Source organism: Cynara cardunculus (genome assembly GCF_001531365.2).
Source record: "Cynara cardunculus var. scolymus isolate 2C chromosome LG 12, CcrdV1, whole genome shotgun sequence".
NCBI classification, from domain to species: Eukaryota; Viridiplantae; Streptophyta; class Magnoliopsida; order Asterales; family Asteraceae; genus Cynara; species Cynara cardunculus.
In genome coordinates, this window is record NC_037539.1 from 5,878,976 (window position 1) to 5,898,107 (window position 19,132).

Below are 19,132 nucleotides of genomic sequence, written 5' to 3' on the forward strand. Positions count from 1 at the left end.
TGCGGACCGAATAGGGTTTGGTTATCGATTTTTGGTCTCCCTGTTCACCCCCTTAATCGGATTTGAATTATTTAAGCCCTAACAACCAATTTTCAGTCTATTGGACGAACTTCAAGCAGACGGAACAACAAAAGACATTATACTTTGCAGAGTTCTACGCCATCCGTCCGTTGCTTCGGTCTCATATTCTCAAGCAGCTTTTGATTTACAGTGGAATTGGTGTTTACCAAGAAAAAGATCAGTTCCGCGCCAGGTAACCCACTTGATCGAAGTTCTATTTTTGTTCTTTATGCGTTTTTACGTATGATTCTGTTACTAATTTATGTTTTCTTCGTTAATATGATGTGGGTTTTCGTTACATTTGATGTTTGTATTAGGGTTTTAGAAGGGTGTTAGTAGGTGCCATCTCAACCTACACGGGATCGGTGAGAGTTGGGAGCTTCGTGACAGGAGTGCGCCTGTAATCGTTTATCTTCCAGGTCTTCACCGTATTATTCTCCGTCACATTCCAGGATTACCCTTCATTGTCTCTCGATTCACATTTGCTACTCGTCGGGTATCTTGATTCAGGTCTACTGCTCGCCTCCTCGTCTCGTATCACCCTCTGTTGTTCTGTGACCAAACTCGAAATATGTATCCTTGTCTATCCATGAAAAAAATCCGTTTCTATTTCTGAACCTCGTTGCTACAAGTTGATTGGGGTCTACGACATGTTTAGTATTGCATTCCTCCTTGTTATGCATTGTTGTTTTTTTGATATCTGGTTACAAATGTTACTACAACTCTTAAGAACCTTATTAATTTCTTTTTCGTTGCTCTTCATATGTTCTACGTTGCTGTTGTTTTGATACCTGCTTATTGTAGAGTATATTACATAGCTTCTGCATTATTTCATGACAGTCAATACTCCCAATAAGCATGATATTTGGATCAGTGCTTTTGTAAAGTCTTGTATAATGTAAATGATTGATTAGAATAAGAATTTTATATGCATATTTGTTTGATAAAATTCATCAATGAAGAACACATGCTCGTTTTGAAGTAGAATGTATGGTGGAAGCCTGATTATTGTTGCTATCTTGGTTGCTGAATATTTCTTTGTTAGTTCTCTTCACTTCCTGTTGCCATCTTTGTTCTCTTCACTTATTTGTTGCCATGCCATTGTGTAAATTATCTCATCTTTGGATAGTTATTTTAGCAACTAAGCAAACTTGGACAACACCAAGTGAGCTGCTGAACAGCAGTTAAAAAATTGTGTCCTCTATGCATGAGCTAGTTGTAAGGTACAGTCAATTGGGTGTTGAACATTTGCGATTCTAAAGTTGCTATGTCTCAATTAGTTCAAAAATGTGAGTTGGGTTTCTGGTGTTTTACATTACAGTGGAATATCAAGGTGGGTTTGTGTTAATTTTTCAATAGTAAAACAAATTATGATTCTTAATATTAGGAGATACATTTCTAATTAAAAACGCCAATTTCTTAATCAATCGGTCTAGAACCTACGCTTGTAATCAATATTCACAGTTTTGATGTAGAATTCGTGTGCAAATATAAGCAACAAACACCAATTCACATTTATGATCATGTTGCCATCCAGCTCGTTGAATATGCACTTACAGAGCATACTGAAACAGATTCCCATTTATTTGAGAAAAGATTCAAAAAGGAAAAATATTGCTACTCTTCCAAGAACTCAGCTTTCACACATTCTGGCCAAGGTATTGCCAAAAAGATTTGTAATCTTTGTTTGTCCAAGATGAACACTTGTAACGTACACAAACCATCATCCTTTTTTCCCCCCGGTGGAACAGATAGTGAAGTTGGTACTGTTAATTATAATGCGTTGTGAAGTTAACTTAAGCAATTCCGGTTCGTAGATTTTCAGGAAGTTAACTGTAGTTCAATTTGATTGTAGTTGTTGAGTGGTTTTCTGTAGTTACCTTATAAATGCCTAAAAACCTTCCCCTTCATCATTGGTGGCAGCCTAGAAAGCTTATTTCTCTTTTGCCATTGCTGATTCTTCACACCAGTTTGCATGCTACTCCACACCACATCACCTAAGCTTCTGTTGATTGCTGCTAAACCTGCAGACAAGTGTGTGCTTCCTCTGTCAGTGATGCACTGGATATGGTTTTGATGCATAGAGGATGGATTTTTGAACACTAAATAGTAAAGGAGAAAATTTAATAGTTAATTTCACTGGTTTTTAGAAGTAACAAACAAGAAATTCTTATAGAATGTACAATTACTTGAAGATATATCACACAAAGAAGAAGTCAAGGGAGGTAAGGGAGAATACATGGATGGAATGCAGTGGGGTTTTCAAGGCAGTTAATACAGGCTAATTCATGTGATTAGATTGTGTAATTGATTATTATTATTTTATGGATCAAACAAATAAATTGTACGAGAACTATTATGTTGAATTTGATTGTTATATTTTTTTTAATCTAGAACGTGAACAACTAATGTTTTGTTTGTTTGTATTGATATAATATGGTGTTGTTTTGAACGAGTAATGTCGTGTTTGTAATCTATATTTGCAATTTCATATATGGTAATTTATATATTGTTTTGTAATTTATATATGCAAAGTGTTATATATATATATATACATACAAGGTTATTTATTCATTCACAGCACTTTTCAAACAGTCATACATGATTTAACACTAAATCATACAAAGGGTTAAAATGGTAATTTTTTATCATCCAGACTGTCCATTCAGAACATTTAGCAAACAATCAATTTCGTTTTGCACCAAGAAGCCTCTTAATAAATCTGACTTCTAAATCATTCTGCCAAATCATTCTGCATCTACCAACTACCAACTAACACCTAACATTCTTTTACTTTCAGTGTCTCCCTTTATTGAGAAGATCATATTCTGGAGACCGAGAAAGAGAGGAGACTGGAAAATGGTAAGTCAGGAGCTATGATTAGTTGTTTTACTGCAAACATATGTGTGTTTCACCTGCTTAATAAATGTAGATTACTACTTCGAAAGATTTGCCCAACTTCTTTTTATGTTCATATACAAGTTTTCATCCTGAATCTGCATATTTTTTGTCCTAAGATTGACTGCTACATAAAACATTTTCTAGAAACACCACAAATTGATAATGATGCTTGGATATTGGTAATAGAAGTCGCACTGATTATGCATTCAAGTTACTAGGTTTGAGTTCCAAGTAAAAAGTGTGCTTGGATATTACTAGAAACATCACATACTTTTGCAAATTTGGTTTATCTGCTGTTATATTTGCTCATTATTTGGAGAACATAACTCTCCTTTGACTTGAAAGTTAAATTCCTACAGCAGCCGGATATTAGAAAATGGTTCATGAAGCAACACGACAAAGGAAATGATAACGGCAACACATCAAAACCTGCAAAACCCACACTCACGATACCGGGAAAGTTGTCAACTGCTAAGGATGTCTCACCGTCATCCCCTGTGAAATCAGTAAGTACAGAAAAAGTTGATTGTTAGAGAAACATGCATAGAGTAATTGTACTATTCTTGTTTCTCTTCTTTCGTTACATTCAAATCAAAATAACCTCACTTAATAAGCAATTATTTTTTATTTGGATGTGTTTTTAAAGAAAATTGTGTTTTCCTGTTCTTCTAATACATGGCTGTTTTTTCTATGTTATGCAACGGACAAGTAATGAAAAAATGTACTGAAGTTAGGTGAATGCAGAGTTGCCTGTATTTGTTCAATTACGTTCTTTCTATCTGAGTAGCTGGAGGTTGGGTGTTTAAATACAATGTTTTCAATGCTTGTCGTCATTCTTTTGTGTAGAGAAAAAATAATCGAGGACTAATAACACCTGAAGGTTTGATTCTGGTTAGTTTGACGTCTCATAGAATTTTAAGCTCAAACATAGGACTCCTAAACGAGTCAATTATCTATTAGAGCCTTAGAGGAACACATGATACATCATAGAGGGAATCAGAAGACCAAAAAAAACAAGCTTTGTTTTGTTCTTTTACTATTGTCAGGGCTTTTCAAATGAGACATGTTTGTTGAAAATCTATAATGATGAGTTTGATGTCTGTTTGTGACTTCCAGGTACAAGGAGGTCAAGAAAGTTCAGGGAGACGGAAAACTAGTAAATATTTTGCCACTGACAAACAAAATCAAGAAGATGCAACAGAAGTATCTGGACTCGCAGCAAAAAGAAAGGTAGAAAGGAGCCGTGAGCAGTCGTCTCCTGATGTAAAACCTCCGCCTGGAAAGAAGCTGCACACAGTGGACGACAATGATAAAGATGATGACTTTGTATTACCCAAAACTGGGAAAAACTCGGTTGAAGTGACTCCTAGTAAGAAACTGAAGAGTGGTTCGGGTAAAGGAATTCCCCATGGGAGTGTGAATGAAAGTACTGATGCTGATGACAGTCCAAAAAATCCTAAATCTGCTGGAAGAGGTCGTGGTAGAAGGGGTGGGTCAGTTGTCGGAAAAGGTACCAAGTTAGACATTGATGAGGACAATGCTGAAGATGAGGATACTAAAGAGGTTAAGTCTGGTGGTCGTGGCCGTGGTCGTGGTGGAAGGGGTGGTTCAGCAGTGGCAGGCAGTGGAAGAGGTGGTGGACGGGGTGGATTCATGGCTTTTGGTGAAAGAAAAGATCCTCCTCACAAAGGAGAAAAGGTTTAGGACTATTTATAGATTGCCTGAACTGTAAGATTACCAATCCAAGTGCTAACATCTTATTTTGCTGACAGGAAGTTCCTGAAGGCTCTCCTGATTGTCTAGCTGGTTTGACATTTGTCATCAGTGGAACACTTGACAGGTATGTTATGAATGGCCCAAAACATATCCTAGTCTTGGGTGCAAAAGATTGCATCCTGGATAGAAGCTGTTGAAACGTATAATTTTGACCTACATCACATAGTAAAATCTGACATTACTTTTTGCAAGGATATTGCTGGCTACAACAATACTAGTTCTTTTAGATAAGTTCCATATTACCTAGCTGTGTCTAATAATAATATATTTTGTAATATAATGCTTCTAGTTTGGAAAGAGAAGAAGCTGAAGATTTGATTAAACGATATGGCGGGCGTGTTACTGGATCTGTGAGCAAGAAAACAGTTAATTTCCTAATGCTCTGTTTTTGCTTGGTTGCAATTTTTCCCATGGTTGTGTGGTTGACATTGTTTCTTTTCTTTTTCTTTCTTTATGAAAGAATTATCTCTTATGCGATGAAGATATTGGGGGAAGGAAATCAGAAAAAGCAAAAGAGCTGGGGTTTGTTACCTTGCATCAATATCTGTTTTGCCTTGGTTTGTCTTCTATTCTCAGTTTGTGACTATGTTTAATTGTTATGAAGTACGGGCTTTCTTACTGAGGATGGGCTGTTTGACATGATTCGTGCATCAAACCGTTCAAAAGCCACCACCAAAGACAATACCAAGAAACAAGTGGACACGATAGCTACTTCTTTGCCAAAGGCGAGTCCTCAAATAGCTACTTCTCTGCCAAAGGAGAGTCCTCAGAAAGGAGTAAAGAAGAGTATGCTCAGATAACTCTCTTTCAGTCTTATCTTGTGTTGTATTTTTTCTGCAGTTTTTGTTAAATTTTATTTCTTATGTTAAGTTGCTTTCTTTTTCTGCTTGCTTGTCATTACTTCCAGCTATAGCCAGGTCATCACATGATGACAGTTTTATGAGTTTCGTGCTAATTTTTACACGCATCCATGGTCTAACATTGTTTACTGATAAATATATATCTAAAATTCAGTTAAATTCTTGGTGTATAGTATGTTATAATGTTGGGAATGAATGATATACATATAGAATACCTTTACATGATTGGTAATAACACTGCAGAAGATAATAAAATTCAACTTGGCAATAAATTATACGAGAATATTGCGTACTGGTCTGATAATCCATTGTTATTGCAACACAGTGATATAAGAATATATAATGCTGCAATCAACTACTTGTCTACTCCCTCCATTCCCACAATAAGTGTCCACATTTCTATTTTACTTGGTCCCAAAATAAGTATCCACTTTCAAAAGTGTCTATTTTCTCATTCTACCCTTAATTATGAGATCGAGAAAATTTCTCTCTATTATTAAGGATAAATTGTCCTTTAGTTAATAAAAAGTGTAATAATTACAAATGTCCAAAACTAGGTGCATTTTTCATTGTGGACATTTATTTTGGGACAAAGGGGGTGTTTTTTATTTGTTCATTTTTTTTTAAATTTTGTTGTTTCTTTACATTGCAAATGTACTATATCATAGAACATATGGTAGGAGAAGTATGCATGTATGATCGTTGGTCGTTCTTATTAATTTGTTTGTAAGTTTGCAACTTGATAGTTGGCAGTTGATTGCGGCCTGAGATGTAGAATTCAACTGGATGCAACTTGGTTGTTCTCAGTATGTGGTCATCTGTTGTTTATGCTGACACTCTTCTGTCCTACTTTCTTTCTTTATTTTTTGCCTTTTCCCATCTAATACTGGATAGTTTATTTCAACTTGTGATGCAATTGCATCACTCTCCATACTGATCTTTGGATCATGCTGAACCGTCTATGTTTTTGATCAGTTTATAGGGACCTTCTAATGATTATTTGATTCCCTCTTCTCTTTCTGCATGTCCTCCGTTCAAAACTTTAGCAATACCAATCTCATCATGTAGTGCTATCCTTATACATCTAACATTTTTTTGGCAATTTTCTTTAGAGGATGAAGTTCATGAATCTCCGGAGAAGGGTAGAGCTACCAGGAATGCTAGTTCAGGCATCTCTCCTGCTAAGCGGAAGAAACAAACCGTGGGGAATTCTTCACTGCCATGGACTGAGAAGTACAAACCAAAGGTTCCAAATGACATCATAGGAAATCAGTCACTGGTATTCTGTCTTCTTTAAGCTTTTGTTAGAGTCTGTTTGATTCATGTAATCTTGTTACTTGCTATCGCTAAAGTAATGTTACTAAGATACAATTTTGAAAATATGTCAGGTCAAGCAGCTTCATGATTGGCTGACACATTGGAATGAAAATTTTCTGGGTGGTGTCAGCAAGGGGAAGGGAAAAAAACAGAGTGATATGGGGACAAAGAAAGCAATATTGTTAAGTGGTACACCTGGTATAGGGAAGACTACATCTGCAAAATTGGTTAGTCAGATGCTTGGTTTCCAGACCATTGAGGTGTGTTAGTATTGGGAAATTCCCTTTTTGGTATGATTTTTATGTGTCACATTTATGTTGATAGTTTATTTTGTTTCAAAATGTTTTTCTAGGTTAATGCTAGTGACAGTCGTGGAAAGGCTGATGCCAAAATTGAAAAGGGAATTGGTAGTAGCACTGCTAACTCTGTTAAAGAACTTGTCAGTAATCAATCCTTGAGTGTTGGCATGGACCGGTGGGTACCTCTTCTTATTGCAACAATGTATGAAGATTTAAGTACCTTGCATATGCATTTACTTTAGGCAATTATCAACTAATGGTGCAGCTCGAAGCATCCAAAGGCGGTGCTGATTATGGATGAGGTTGATGGTATGTCTGCTGGAGACAGGGGTGGTGTGGCGGATTTAATTTCTAGCATCAAGATATCCAAAATTCCTATAATTTGCATATGCAATGATCGATACAGTCAGAAGTTAAAGAGTCTTGTGAATTACTGCTTACTTCTTAGCTTCCGCAAACCAACAAAGCAACAGGTTTTATGCATTTTCTTTTTATTTTGAAGGAACTCTTACTTTTACCAAATGTATATTTCTCATATCCTACTGTATACTTCTCCTGACAGCTGTCAGTCTGTCACTGTCGTGGTGGGTATTTGTTATCTTATTGTTATTGCATTAGGGATTATATGTGACACCGTCATTTGAATAGGTGAGTGTACTATGCTTTACGAATTATAAACATTATTTTCTTGCTGTGTGATTGGTGTACACAGAGTGGGGGTTGATGCAATTGTAGGTTATCTGAAAATTGGAGATCAAAATTGCTATTGTTGTAGAGACTGAACATGAGTTGGATTTGCTTAGGTATTGGAGGTATGAGTTAAAGGACACTGAGTAACATCTGCTGGTAGAAAGGTTTGCTTTTATATTTTGAAGACTTGGAGTTCATGACAACTCATCATGCCAAGATGTGCTAGACCCTTCATTTTTTCTGTAGACCAAAGGTTTACTAAGTCTATGATATGAACTTGTCTAGAAGACCACTCTGCTGTTCCTTTTTTAGCTTTTCAAGATCTTGTTCTTTCAAAAACTTTTTCAAGCTGGGGCTTTTCATGGGAATAACTTCTCTAAACCCTTAAGGTTTATTTAGTAAAGGCAGCCCATCAATGTTATTGCTAACTTGTATAGTTCATGTTCTTCGGCTCTATCCATGAATTAGATTACTTCTACAGCACGTCCTCGTATAATGCTTAAGGCTATCTGTTGAAAGGTGTCCCACCCCCTGACCCCCTCAAGGGTGACAGACGTTAAGAAATGTTCTTGAGATTCTCAATCCCAACCCATTGGATAGAGGTAAGGTCTGCGTACATCCTATCTCAGACCCTACTTCTGAGTATGCTTGGGTTTTTATTTATTCTTGCTCAGTTGCATGGATGCTGAGAGGGTGCTACTTTTCCCCTGTGTTGATCAATAGTTGACCCTCAAACCAAATTCTTCATGGGTATGATTTAGTGCCAGTTCTTTTGAATTGTCTGGTAAATAAGTTACACCGGTTAATAATCGGACATTTTTTTTTGTCCCTATTGGCTATAAGGTGTAGGGAATGCTTGTAGCCATGGTTTCTGTACGGTTGATACTTGACACCAAATTCAGGATAGAAAATAGTGTTTTGTTGCTCCATCAGGATAATTTCTTTGTACTCCTTTTTACTGTTATTAATAATCTGTTTTCTGAGCAACGATTTGTTGTGATCATGGTAGGTGCTAATGTTGTTTGTTATTTATACTTTCACATCAACTTTTTGTTCGAAATCATTTTTATGGTACATTCGTCGAAGTACCTTTAGCATGGTGTGTTCTTGCATTATGAAAAAATTGTGCGGATATATTACCTTTAGAAGGGGTTCAAGGTTCAGTTTGCATGTTTAAACAGTTACCTGAAGTGAATACTGTCTATAAATTAGCGATAACTATAATAGAAAAAAAAATATGCAGCTGTTAGACAGCTTATTTTGTGTTGTATCATAAATGAATTTTGGAAGCACTACTCTCCTTACCTGCTTTACCAATTAAAGATCTAAAGCATTAAGTAATAATCATAGTTGATTTTGGTGATTGCAGATGGCAAAGAGGTTGTTACAAATTGCAAATGGAGAAGGCCTTCAAGTAAATGAGGTACACATTTTGCATATATGTTGTGTATAATCCAGTCTTTAGCTCGTCACGGCAACCTAACTGCTTCATGGTTACCTGAATGATTCAGTAATCATAAATCACTAACAATGATGTCTCTCTCTTTCTTTGACACAGAGAGAGAAAGACACTTGCACAAAGCAATAACCAATTGTACTGGGATTCATATATGTCTTCAATCCTGCATCGATTAAACAACTTACTGTTAGTTAAACTTCATAGAGGTACCTATTTGGGTTCATCTAGGAGTTTTCATGTATGTTTTTATTCGTTTGGTATTTTGTTTACTTTTTTGTTTTTGTTTTTTAAGAAGAAACCATTAGGGTCAGAACAAAATGCAATGGGACAAGTTTCTATACAGATGTTGGAAAAGAATCCAGATAAAAAAACAGAACAAGAAAACCTCATGGCCATGATAATTTGGTAGGCTGAAATTGAAACTGATAACAGATGTGAAACTAGGTGAAAAGTCAAGCTCAAAGAAGTATTGTTCCATGTTACCCTTATATCCTTTAAACAGGCAATTCTTTTTAACTTCTATTTCAGTATCTTCATTGCCACCTCTACGTTGTCCCATGGATCCCCATATCCAACCCAGTCTGTTCTTGTGTGGTTGCACATCTTCCTTGAACTCACAACACTAAGCTTGTGTGCATGTTGTCTCTCGATGACCCAACTCAAAGAAGGCTTTCTGGTCTTTCTCCAAAACTTGGCCTAAAATGTATTTGTTTTTTTTGAAATATATAATATTTATATACAACTGATACTCACGAAAACTCCTCACTTTTGGCGAGGTTTGAACCCTTGACCTCTGGGGAGGTTGGGCTCTACCGGTGACCCGGGTACCGCTGGGCCAACCGCCAATGACCCTTCGGTTTCTTGGCCCTGAATGTTAAGTGTGATATTTGGGCCACATAGGATTCTTGAAGCTTAACGGCTAACACTGCTTCATCCACCCATATTGTATACTATTACTAATGTCTTGCACAAGGACTAGTAGATATTGAGAATTAAGCAATGAGGGGAACATTGTAGGCAGCTCTTAAGAAACCAGATGCATAACATAGAACTTCCTGATCAACCCATCTTATATCGGAGATTGCCAACTGCCAAGTGCCCAAGCTTCTTATAATGATGGCCACAAGGGAGCCAAAACCAGCATCACCATGTTTGAACCTGATTACATATCATTTTGTTTGTACCCTATAAGGATCCGTTTCCAAACCATCGCAGAAACAAGTGACTACAACAATGAAATCATAATTGAAGATAGTATCAAACTTGCACATTATTATCATCAGATCTGTGCATGAAGAAGATAGATGTGGATGTTGTTTATACAGACTGTTTGACAGTTGGCCGGTGGTCAAAAGCATTTCACATATACAATATCATTCATACATGTGGGGCAAGCAAACCTGCTTTTGCATATTATCTCCTTTTTACCCTATTTAATACAATATCATTCATACATGTGGTTCTCCAACAATTCAACAACACAAACAAAATCTTCCTCAGTTCGTTGATCTTTAATTCAGTTCGATTTAAACGGAAAGGAATCATTCTCATCAGGAGCCCTTCTAAAGTTTCTCTAACTAGTCTGACAACATTTTTTGTTGGCTGGGTGCACTCTGAAGATTCATCACGGACCCCAAGCTAGCCATTCAACATACACCAAAATTTTAAAGTATATGGTCGAGGGGAATGAAATGGGTTTATGAAGCCGGCTAATGTGATTTAAGCATTTGATAGAAATAAGCACATAGTTTGTAGTTCAATTAACAATTTCTTCCATGCTTAGAGCTTGCTGACCAGACAAGGGCAAGTGTGCTGGCGGATTATTCTCTATTCCATGACTTCCTAGTGAAATCCCTTATAAGATGCGGCTAAAAAGAATGGAAGGATACTAGAATAGTATCAATTAACAAATTCTGTAGCTTCCTGGCAGAAACGAAGAACTGCTGAAGGCATCCCGATCATAGTTTGCCACCTTCTTTACTTGGAATTGGTGTCTGCCATCAATAATGTTAACTTGGAAGTTCTTTGGAGATGTTATCTTACATAACTAAACATAAATCCTGTATTGGAAGCTTCGTTTTATGGCTGATACCAGCCTACTGGGTTCCTAGGAGAATTGGTGTACCAGTTGTTTTTTTTCTTCTTTCTGCCACTAATAAATTTCTTGAGTGTCAACTTTCCCCCTTCACTTAACCTGCATTAGGCCATAAGTTATTAAAATAGTCTCTTTCAGTTCTTATACTTGCTGTGAATTATGAGTTAAGGTTATTAGCTTTAATTTCTTCTTTTTATAGGTTGCGCTTGAGGAACTTGCCGAAAGAGTTAATGGAGATATGCGTATGGCTCTGAACCAGTTGCAATATATGAGTCTCTCCATGTCCGTCATTAAGTATGACGATATAAGACAACGACTTCTTAGTAGCTCCAAGGATGAGGATATATCTCCCTTTACAGCTGTTGATAAGTATGAACCAATAACACGCCCATATAAGTTTTTGTACTTCTGCTATTTGTCAATATTCATTATCATCATATATCAAGTAGCGTATAATATCATCTGACTTTAGAGAGCTGTTTTCCAGGTTATCAGTGTGCTTTAGTTTCATTTTTCAGAAAAGGCCAGAGAGAGAGTGAGAGAGGGGGGGGGAGATGGAGACATGAGGAACGGAAAATGAAGTCATAACATGAACATGGACAAACATTAATGCAATATCTCAATGGATATGGTTTCTGAAGCTGCCTTTAGCAATGTTGACCTGTGGTGGTTTTGGATTAAAGAGCGAGATGCTCATGTCCTAGATCTTCAAGAACCATCAGAGTTCATATGATGATATTTAATAACTTTTTCCTGAATTTTCTTTATGGTAATAGAAAATGCTACAAACCCCTTAACCTTAAGTAGTGACACTTAAAAGATTTATGACTTTTTTAGAGCAAACTACTGTTTTCGTCTCTGTGCTTTGTTGCTTATAACTAGTTTCGTCCTTGGTCTTTAAAAATTGCTTTCTTCGTCACCATGGTTTCTATTTTGTTGCTCTTTTTGTTCCTTTGTCTAACCCCCTTTAGAATTGTTTGTTAAGTCGGGGGTAATTTGTTATTTTTGTTATTGTTTATATTTTTGTTATTTTTATTAACTAATAATAATATATAATATTATATATATAATTTATATTTATATTAGAAACCCCCTAGAGAACCGTGTCCATCCCTTTCCCTTCCTCTCCGTTGACCCTTGACGCCCCTTTTTTTCTCGTCGACCACCCCTGCGTTTCTTTCTCCTTCTCTTGCCAATGATCAGCCCTCGCCACCCCGTGACTATCACCAATCGCCAGCCCTCCCTGCAAATTTCAGGTTTGAGCTTTAGAGTTCTTCATCTCGTTTTCTCCTTGCTGTTAATCTTGTGTTTGTCTGCTGCTCAAACTCAATTGTATTTTGTTGGTTGTTTTCAGAGAAAAAGGGCTTTAATGGATCCCACACTTAAACTCGTGTATTTTGTTGGTTGTTTTTAGAGAAAAAGGCTGTAATGGATCCCACACTTAAACTTATGTATTTTGTTGATCTCGTACACCTGACCGGTGCTGTAATGCCCTAATGTGTGGGTTGAAAGTTCTTTATTTTTTGGGTCTGAATGTTTCTTAGTTTCTAGGTTGAATGTTCTTTGTTTGCGTTTTGTTTAGTCCTTGGTTTCACCGATTCAAGTAGAAAAGCCCACTGTGTTCTGATGTTCAATATGGGGTCGCAGGAGAAAGATGAAAAGGGTCCCAGGAACAATTTGGCCGGAGATGAGGCCACTGTTGGGGGAGGTGTGGGGGTGGGTTTACTTTGTAGAATAAGAAATGCAGAATGTTAATGTTGGATGAGTTTTAATCTTTTAATAGAAAATCATATCAAAAGGTATCAAGACAAAAATGCCTTTGATTTAGCTGATTTTTTTTGACGGAGTTAGTGCCAGGATGAAAATCGAAATGAAAGGAAAACCCTAGTGACGAAAGTAGTTATAACAACAAACCACAGGGACGGTTGGTACAAGTGGCTAATGCACGAGTACCAGTGGCAATGCAGGGATTTGTAAATCGGTGAGTGGCTTCAGTTAGTATAAATAAGGGGGAAAAGGTGAGAAGGAAGCATCGTTTAGAACTAATGTATTAACTGGTTGGGTTCCCTTATCATTATTGTGAGTAGCATAAGAAGAGATCTCCACCCATGGATCAATCCTAATTGAATGTCAACATTAATGAGGTGTACCGAGATGCACCGGATCAATTCCTTCTAAAACGTAATTCATGGGTGGGCATGAGATTAAAAGAGATCAAGGGTTCAGATCTCTTCTTATGCTTCTCACCATAACTTCCCTTCTCACACTATTCTTCGCCATGTAGTGACACTTAATATTTATGGTCGGTAAGAAAGGACGTTCATGAGTGGCTTAGTTCCTAATGTGTGGGATTGTATTTCATTATGGAATATAAAAAAATTCCATGTTCATCATAGTTTATGAGTATCACTTGTAAGCTCCACGGCTTCTTCCTAAGTACTCTAGGAATATAAAATTTTTCCGTGTTCATCATGTTACAGCTCAATGCTTAACCTTCAAATATTTTTGGCTGCCAGTACATCATTTTCTCCATAAATTGTAATTTATGCTAACTCTCCTTTTTTTGTGCAGGTTGTTTGGTTATAATGCTGCTAAACTGCGAATGGATGAGCGGTTTGATCTGAGCATGAGTGATCCGGATTTAGTACCTCTTATTATACAGGTACCTATCTTTGTTATTGTTGAATATTTACAATGTAATATCGTATTCTAGGCAGAATTGGCCAAGATAACTATTAAATCTTATCACCCCTCCACTGCGAGATTTGAATATTGTGTGCTTGCTTAAGAGGACAATAGTTCTAAACTTATACCTTGAGCTGGAAGCTAATGGCAAGAGGTGTATATTTAGCATCTTATGTAAATGACACCATTCTTCACATTCACCTTGCCATAGTCTTTTAATTGTAATTCATATTAAATATCATTATCTAAAATTTTGTAAAGAGTAAGCCTTGACCCGAGTTCCTTTGAATGAGTTATGGCGCCTTGAACTGTTTCAATGGCATGTTTAATTGATGTTTGACTAATATGTCGAAAGTTGTAATAACTGCATCGGCCACGATCATTGTATCGTCATATATCTTCCGCACTTTGTTGTTTATGTTTGTTGGATTTCTGCAGGAAAACTATATGAATTACAGGCCAAGTGCGGTTGGCAAAGATGAACACGGAATCAAGAGGATGAGCTTGATTGCTCGTGCTGCCGATTCTATTGCGAGTGGGGATATAATCAATGTACAAATACGAAGATATCGACAGTGGCAGCTCTCTCAAAGTAGTTCTCTTACGTCTTCTATAATTCCGTAAGTTTTACAGCGTTTGTTGGAGATACCTTCTGGATATGGGGCTAACTTTCCTGTAGACAGTGATAGTTTTTAATTCTGTTTGTTAATTGAAAAGGGCTGCTCTTCTGCGTGGACAAAGGGAAACACTTGAACCGGTAAGGGCTAATATGATTTGCTGGTACTTGAAAGTTCTGTTTCTTATATTATTTGCATTCCCACTAAAAAGAAAATAGAAATGTGAACTTATGCCTAATATTTTTGTGATACCTGACATTGGTAATGTGTGAGTTTATATTTCTATTGTTTTAATTAATGAGTTTTGTCCTTGAATGGCTTTGGTATGTGTGGATATAACTATATATATATATATATAGGGTCAGGGGAAAACCGTAAAAAATGAAAAATTGATGAACACCTTGGTAATATTTGGACGGTATGCACACGTGCATACAAGTATTGTTAATGGGTTTGGTGGAATTAGAGGATACCATCTCGGTTACTCCAATTAGAGGATACTATCTCCGTTGCCATCATTTGGAATCTAGATATAGGTTTGGACTTGATTCTAACTTGGCCGGAAGCGTCCATCCGACTACATGGCAACTCCATTGGTAACATCCAAAGGTGACAAAGTCACTCACTCTAGTAAGATGCTGGAGAAGAATACATCAAAAGAGGGGTTTGCCGCTGGGAAGAGGACACCAGGAAAGGTCTACCATTGGAGAAGAAAACAAAAAACTGGCCGACGGTGTGCCAATATTAATCTCATGACGGTGGCGCTATACATGATGGCTGGTCGATGAAAGATGGTATGTCGATTGGCTGTAGGGGGCGGGACGACGGAAATAAATAATAAAAGAGGGTGAAGTTGGAGGTATTGCTCTTTCTCGTGCCCTCGTCAAAAGCAAACCCAACCCTAGGAGGGTGGAAAATTGGAAATAGAAATCGAAGATACACAACAATTTTCAAACATATAATATAAAACGTATGGTAAATATCAATTTCTAACAAGTACTTTATACAGATAGAAGGGTACAGTGGGTATTCTTTTACTCAATCAGCGCTTGATGCAAAACATTTGGTAAACATAAATTTTTAAATAGCATTTACCCTAGTCGGTACTTACCCACAAATTTTGGTACACAACCCCTTACTAGGATATTACATAGTCGCATGACTAATTACTTGCACCTTTGTCCCTTTGGTTTGCACCCTATCTATTACCTCTCTTGTGGCTATCAGTATCCACTTTCATCATGAAACTCCTTCATGAGATTATTTGTTTGTGTACATGATTATTAACTCAACTTATTTGTATCCAACATTTTAACGAGAATAAGAAGGCTAAGTGCCATATGATGTGGACAATCGTATTGGAAACTCTCCATATAATGATGACCACATTGCAGTTACTGTACCGTTTTAGTTAGTGCAGCATCTAGAATATGGTGAACTTTAAAGGGTAATCTTGCAAATAAAAAGGATTGGCTGCGCAATTTGTTGTACCCTATTTATGTTAATTCTTTCATCTGGATTTGAAGTTAGCTTCACCGTTTTGACTAAACTTTAACATTAAAAAAAATAGCATTCAATATGTGTCATTTTTCATGCCCCAAAAATAGAAGCAAGACCCAGAAAGTAGGTCAGTTATTGAAAGAGGACATTTTACGCCTATTGTTTCATTTGCGAATCAATAACTTGGATCATGGAAGAAGTTAGTAGTTTTAGTTACTGCGTTAACAGCTTTTATTGGCTATACATCCATATTTATTTACTTTGTACTTTTCATTCTGTAGGGTGAACGCAATTTTAACAGATTCGGGGGTTGGTTAGGAAAGAACTCTACCATGGGAAAGAATTATAGACTCCTTGAAGATGTGCATGTTCATCTATTGGCATCCTCGCAATTTAATTCAGCCAGGTGTGTATTTTACTGCTAGATCACTTTGTTGACCATAATATTGCTGCATAAATTCTTGAATTTTGTTTCCTGCTAACTACTTTCAAAATACATAATTGGTTCATGTGATCAATGTTTATTAATCAAGGTTGTGTATTCATAACTGTCTGGCTTAATTTCTGAATCATCTATTTGAGTTCTCCATGCTTAGTACTTCAATATAAAACATCTGATTCCTTCTAGAAAATTCATATCCTTATAAACTTAGAAGGTCGCATCCATTGGTTTACGTGATCGATGTTTATATACCTATGGATGCATTCGGAAAGGTTCCTGAGAATATAGTTTTTAAGCCTTTATGGAGAAGGTGAAATACAAGTAAACTTCTGTGTAAATCCCATGTTAATAATCAACTTCGCTCTTGCTTCCTCAGTATCTAAGCATGATTCGATCAAAATTTATATATGACCACATATGCTCATATGCATGGTATCAGTATAAATCATTTTTTTATTAATTAAACAGTAACACTATTGGGCTCGTTTGGTTTGGTAACACTACCTACATGTTTGAGCATTATCATTACCAAATCCAGCTATGCCTGTTCATTGGGTCACGGGTGGACTAAACTGAGAAATCCAAAATAATGGAACCGGACCTACTGGAACCTGTTCAATCCCAAACTGAACTGTGAACATAATATAAATTTGGGACTTCTTTTTTTGAACAAAATAAACCGAAAAGATGGTGTCTTTTCAAGTTTGAGAGTTAACAAGTTAACAAAAACTTTGGTTCCTAACTGAGAGCCGCTATTTTTATAGTCAGTTGCTGGTTGAAGAATACCCAGCTTAGGTATCGACTGTTGCTTGTATGTGCTCAGAAATGGTGTAATCAAGGGAAATTTAGTATCGTTCTTATAAATCTGGATGATCCGTAATCCCTATAAATCTTGCAGCATAAAAAAATACCTTATTTTTTGCTTGAATTTGTTCTATTTCCATCGTTTCCTTGCATTGTAATTTCAAGTTGATATTGTTGTGAAATCTTATTATCATGCTGCTCAATGTTTGTAGGACAACCCTGTGTCTCGATTATCTCTCCCTTCTCCTTAAACAAATGACTGATCCATTGAAGATGCTGCCAAAGGTTGGTGCCACCAATTGCTACCCGTCGTGAGGAGTTGGATTTCAAATTGACATTCTTTCTCATGTTGGATAATTATCAGGATGAAGCCGTCGAAAAGGTTGTCGAATTTATGGATGCATACTCCATCAACCAGGAGGACTTCGAGTCGCTGATGCTTATGGCCAAGTTTCAGGTATCACTTCCATTCAATCATGGTAACCGCTTGTTTCTTGAAATGCTCATATTTTTCACTTGATCTCTAATTAACAATGTATTTATGTACTGTTCAGGGGCGTCCAAATCCACTTGATGGTGTTCAGCCTGCTGTGAAAGCCGCACTTACAAAGGCTTACAACAAAGGAAGCAGGTCACGTGTGATTCGTACAGCAGACTTGATCACACTTCCGGGGATCAAAAAGGCTCCAAAGAAACGGGTTGCAGCAATGTTGGAACCAGTAGATGATGGTGTGGGTGAGAATGGTGATGCCATAGCAGAGAAAGAAGAAAACAACTCAGATACCGAGGATTTGGGTATAACTTTTTTTCTACCAAGAGCACTCTACTTGATCTATGTTCTTCATATTAATGGGTTATCATAACTAGTTAATTTTTGTGATTTACATTAGAAGGTACAGCTGATGCCGAGGAAAAGCCAAAAGTGGATATTGAGAGTCTCAGTTCAAAAGGTAGGCACTGTTTTTCCGACAAATGTGGAACATATGTTCCATCTCATTTCCGTACTCTTAATTCTGTGTCAGCTTTCAATTGCGTATTCTTTTTGTTTGTGTAGGAATTCAAGTACAAATGAACTTAAAGGGTGCAGCCACAAAGAAGACCGCTTCTGGCAAGGGGCGAGGGGGAGGTAGTACTGGTTCTGCTTCCAAACGGAAAAGATGAATGATAGCTTCTGTGATCCATTACTTTTGTGACTGTTTTTGGGGTATCTAAGCAATGACAAAAATGTAAAGTTTTGAAGGCAGGAGGTAGATATGTTTTGGATCTTGGGACTTCTAATTGTGTGTGCATGCTTTCGGCATCACAAAATGCACTTATATTATGATCTTTTGCAATGCCCATGTTTAATTTTCCTTCTAGTTGCTGGTTGCATTTAGTATTTCCATGAAGTATAGGTTGCTACGGTTGATATCACCCACGTACTTACGATGGTGTGCGTTTGTGGGTTATTTGGCTAAATGACCTGTTAGACAAGTGTTTTTAAATCTATATCCTCTTTGACGGATTTCTAGGCATTTCTTTGTCTGGAATTGATATTCTTCAGTTAAGCCGTCACATTTTCAAACCTAAAAGAAGGGAATATATTTGGCCTGACTTTACTGTCTGCAAGTCTATACGGATTCAAAAG

The 19,132-nt window shown here is 36.9% G+C and overlaps 1 protein-coding gene across 3 annotated transcripts; it reads left to right on the forward strand.

Annotated features, from left to right (window-relative positions):
- LOC112522655 (replication factor C subunit 1) lies at window positions 1-18,863 on the forward strand. 3 transcript variants are annotated; one of them, XM_025131922.1, is made up of 24 exons: window positions 1-253; window positions 378-570; window positions 2,861-2,922; window positions 3,321-3,467; window positions 4,078-4,659; window positions 4,734-4,801; window positions 5,027-5,102; window positions 5,198-5,259; window positions 5,342-5,523; window positions 6,710-6,876; window positions 6,986-7,174; window positions 7,267-7,388; window positions 7,479-7,686; window positions 9,273-9,326; window positions 11,657-11,826; window positions 14,029-14,119; window positions 14,581-14,762; window positions 14,860-14,899; window positions 16,541-16,665; window positions 17,718-17,790; window positions 17,870-17,962; window positions 18,060-18,300; window positions 18,396-18,455; window positions 18,560-18,863. In XM_025131922.1, exons 3-24 carry the CDS (start codon window positions 2,920-2,922, stop codon window positions 18,664-18,666), a joined length of 3,042 nt encoding a protein of 1,013 aa, XP_024987690.1. In that variant the 5' UTR covers window positions 1-253; window positions 378-570; window positions 2,861-2,919; the 3' UTR covers window positions 18,667-18,863. The 3 variants fall into 3 exon arrangements, with proteins under 3 accessions (XP_024987690.1, XP_024987692.1, XP_024987693.1); XM_025131924.1 differs by having other exon boundaries at window positions 378-479; XM_025131925.1 differs by lacking the exons at window positions 1-253; window positions 378-570 and adding an exon at window positions 2,676-2,697.
- The last annotated feature ends 269 nt before the right edge of the window (window positions 18,864-19,132 follow it).